This window comes from Lathyrus oleraceus, chromosome 5 (genome assembly GCF_024323335.1).
Source record: "Lathyrus oleraceus cultivar Zhongwan6 chromosome 5, CAAS_Psat_ZW6_1.0, whole genome shotgun sequence".
Taxonomy (NCBI): domain Eukaryota; kingdom Viridiplantae; phylum Streptophyta; class Magnoliopsida; order Fabales; family Fabaceae; genus Lathyrus; species Lathyrus oleraceus.
Window position 1 is genome coordinate 70,820,746 of NC_066583.1, and position 3,786 is coordinate 70,824,531.

At 41.3% G+C, this 3,786-nt stretch overlaps 2 protein-coding genes across 2 annotated transcripts; both read left to right on the forward strand.

Annotated features, from left to right (window-relative positions):
* Positions 1–807: 807 nt before the first annotated feature.
* On the forward strand, positions 808–1,812 carry LOC127085587 (protein MAIN-LIKE 2-like). Its single transcript, XM_051026098.1, has 2 exons — positions 808–965; positions 1,066–1,812. Exons 1-2 carry the CDS (start codon positions 906–908, stop codon positions 1,777–1,779), a joined length of 774 nt encoding a protein of 257 aa, XP_050882055.1. The 5' UTR covers positions 808–905; the 3' UTR covers positions 1,780–1,812.
* A 59-nt stretch (positions 1,813–1,871) lies between these two features.
* LOC127084831 (uncharacterized) lies at positions 1,872–3,151 on the forward strand. Its single transcript, XM_051025349.1, has 2 exons — positions 1,872–1,949; positions 2,034–3,151. The coding sequence occupies exons 1-2, from the start codon at positions 1,875–1,877 to the stop codon at positions 3,096–3,098; spliced, it is 1,140 nt and encodes a 379-aa protein (XP_050881306.1). The 5' UTR covers positions 1,872–1,874; the 3' UTR covers positions 3,099–3,151.
* Positions 3,152–3,786: the final 635 nt, after the last annotated feature.

Here is a 3,786-nt window from a genome sequence, read left to right on the forward strand (position 1 = left end):
AGATGAATGTGATAGTAAGACACTTAAATAGATGGTATTAATGTCTCACATTGAAGCTAGTCTGAGATACCGTGTCAAGCATGCAAGTAATTTCAGAGATGATGTGTCTGTCATGCAAGACAATGTGACTTGATGTGTCAAGCATGCTAGCTAGTTCAGAGATGAGGTGTCTGTCATGCAAGACAGTGTGAGTTGATGTGTCAAGCATGATAGGTAGTCAAGAGTTAATGTGTCTGTCATGCAAGCTATCAAGTAGGTAGTCATCAACATACAGGAGACAAGACAGACACGTGTCGGACACCTAAGACGGTCAGAGATGAGGTGTCAATCCTGCAAGACAGTGTGAGTTGATGTGTCAGCCAGGCAAGCTATCAAGAAGCTAGTCATCAGCATACAGGAGACAAGACAGACACGTGTCGGACACCTAAGATGGTCAGAGATGATGTGTCAATCATGCAAGCCATCCATAAGTGAATTGTTCAGCATGCAGGAGACAGCAATGCCACGTGTTGAGCATGCAAAGGGTGGCGCCAATTGGATTGGCGCCTACCTTTAGGACTTGCACATGGTCGCCAGTTTGAATGGCGCCCCCCTTAGTCAGTCCTTGAAACCAAGCATTCAGAACTAGGCTTGCATGCATGTGCCCTAGGGTGTCGCCAATTTGAATGGCGCCCCCTCCTAAATAATGTACATGGGCGCCAAATGAGGTGGAGACACCATGCAAACACATTTTTTCATGCACTCATCCATTTGCCTATAAATTGATCCACTCCTTCAACAATTCTTCCACACCAACATTCTCACTACCTCATCTACATTTCTCACTACTTCATCTCCATTACTTCTTTTACAATTTCATCTCCAACAAAATCTTCCATTTTCATCTACACCAACTCCCCAACAATATGTCTTTACTCACAATGGGCGAGGCACACAGAGGAACAGTTGCAAACATCGCGACATACGTAAGTATTTTCTTATACTTCTTTTTTATGTTTCATCTCCACCTACCCCATTTTATTTTGAAATACCGACTTAAAAAAGCATACATTATTTCTATTATAGGATGTCTCAAGGTTTCGCACTCGAGTCCACGAATTTGTCCACATGGACCCGTTGATTCAACCTTATGTTGAACTTGCCGGTTTTGGTCACCTTAGCAAAATTATGTCTTGGTCTATAGATAACAAATTCATTCTCGCCTTATGCGAAAGATGGAGGCCAGAGACACACACATTTTGGTTTCCAACCGGTGAGTGTACCGTGACGTTAGAAGACGTCTACATGCTTTTAGGACTACGAATTGAAGGCAAAGCTGTTAATGGTAAGACCAACTTTCCAAATTCAATTTGCATGGAGCTTTTAAACGTTGATTTGTTAGATGATAATGCTAGGGGACAAGGTATACTACTTTCACGCCTAAAGTCATATTATAATAGTTTTTATTTAGATGAGCATTCTACCGAAGAAGCTCGAATCATTAAAACTAGGTGTTACATTATGTTGTTACTAGGATCCTTTTTATTTCCCGAAGGTAGTGGTTCTAGCATGCATATTATGTACTTACCTTTACTTAGACAAATAGATAGAATAGGTAGTTATAGTTGGGGATCCGCATGTCTAGCCTATCTCTATAGTTCTTTGTGCAAAAACTGCCACAAAGATACTTCTACATTTTCTGGATGTGCTGTTTTGCTACAAGCATGGGGATGGTCAAGACTACCGTCTCTAGCACCGGTCAATAGCAACCCCTTCACTTTTCCATATGCAAAAAAGTAAGTTGTTTAAATTGCTATATCTTTACTTCCTTCCTTACAGTTTATTACCCATAACTAATTTATTTTAACTTTTGGTGTAGATGGTCGGCACGCGGTATGAATTACAGCAGATGTCCGAGACACTGTATTACTCAATATCGCAACCTGTTGGATCACCTTCGACCGGCAGACGTAAGCAAAATAATTACATTATTTCTTCATATTATATTCACTTTTTCTACATTCATTTAAATCCTATTGTCTTTAACATTTCAGTTCATTTGGCGTCCATACCTTAATATGGATCATGAGCATCAGATCAACCCTGAAGACGCAGCCGTATGGACAACATGCACACCAATAATACGGTTCACAACAGTGGAGCTGCACAACACCGATCGTGTGAAGCTGCAGTTTGGTATGGTCCAGAATATCCCAGATCCCCCAGCTAGCCTAGGAGAATGGCATATGCGTAAAGTGAACGACCAATGGAACTTCAACCCTTGGCAACAATTCGCAAGATCAGAGTGTCGCAAGTGGAAGCACCGTCATGACCATGTCTTAACTGACGCAGTCATGCCAAATGAGGTAAAACCAAGTCGTACTTATATGGCTTGGTATAGATCAGTTGGATTTCAATTCATCGCCGATGATATGTACCTCTACGACCCACGCCAGACAACTTACACACAAGAAGCCTCAACATCTAACCCCCAACAACATTCTCAGCCCAATTACTCACAACCACCTATCCGACAAACTTTCCGTTCCACAAACACACAAACATACAACCAAAACATGCCATTCACCCAACCCCAAAACCAAGAACATCCCCCATACCACCACCAACAAATGGACCATCAACCTTCGACCTTCGCACCCACACCATCACCCTACCAAAGTCGCCTTACCCAAAACACTAACCGCCCCATCACCTACCGTAGCCAAGAACCCCAAACATCACAATACCAAAACATCCCACAACCATATCTCTTCCAAACACCCCAACAACCTTTCCAACCTTTCCTAGACCCATCATTGTCACCCATGTCCCCCTTCAACCGTCCTGGTCGCCCATCCATGAGTCAACCACACCCCAACTTCTCTGGCATGGGTCATGAGCTCAGCTACGCCGGTACACCATCATTGAATACTGAAGACTATGCTGAGTTGGCTCAATACCTCAACGGATCTTCTCCTGTAGGCGGTAATGACGCTCCTGGACCATCAGATGAACAAACACCGGTTCAGAATCGTCAACGTGGGTTAGGGCCAAGGGTTAGGATAGCTAGGGGATGTGGGACCGGAGGTCGGTTAGGTGATCCCGGTCATCACCATTAGGATTCATTGTGTAAAATCCAAATTTTATTAATATCAATTCGTATTATGTCAAATTTATCTTTGTGTATTCTCCAAACATTAAGTTTCTTTCATAATTCTTAAATAAACACATATCATAAAACAAAAATTTATAAGTCAAAAACCCTAATTCAAGGACTTGTTATTGTTATGTTGAAGGGCTTGAAGTTGGTCCCTTTTGGCAAAGTTCACATACACTTGTTTTGACAGAAACCCTAATTTTGGGTCAAGTTCGCAGGGACATAACTCACTCATTTTTAATTATTTTGAGGTGGGACCAAGTGCATTGCAAAATTTAAGATGTCTACTTCAAATGTTATGTTGGACAAAAATTCATATTCCTAAAAGAAACACATGCAATAATACAAAACATTATGACTCAGATAACAGTTATAATGTCAAAGAGTCCAAGTTCAGGTGCCCATACCTTTCTCATAAAAGCTGCAAATGATGCAAACCTTTAGTCCAAATTCATTATCTTGAAAAGATATACAACTTTTATGTTGAAGGTTTTGTCATTTGAGGCTTTTATCATTCATACTAAAGGGCTTGAAGTTGGTCCCTTTTGGCAAAGTTCACATACACTTGTTTTGACAGAAACCCTAATTTTGGGTCAAGTTCGCAGGGACATAACTCACTCATTTTTAATTATTTTGAGGTGGGACCAAGT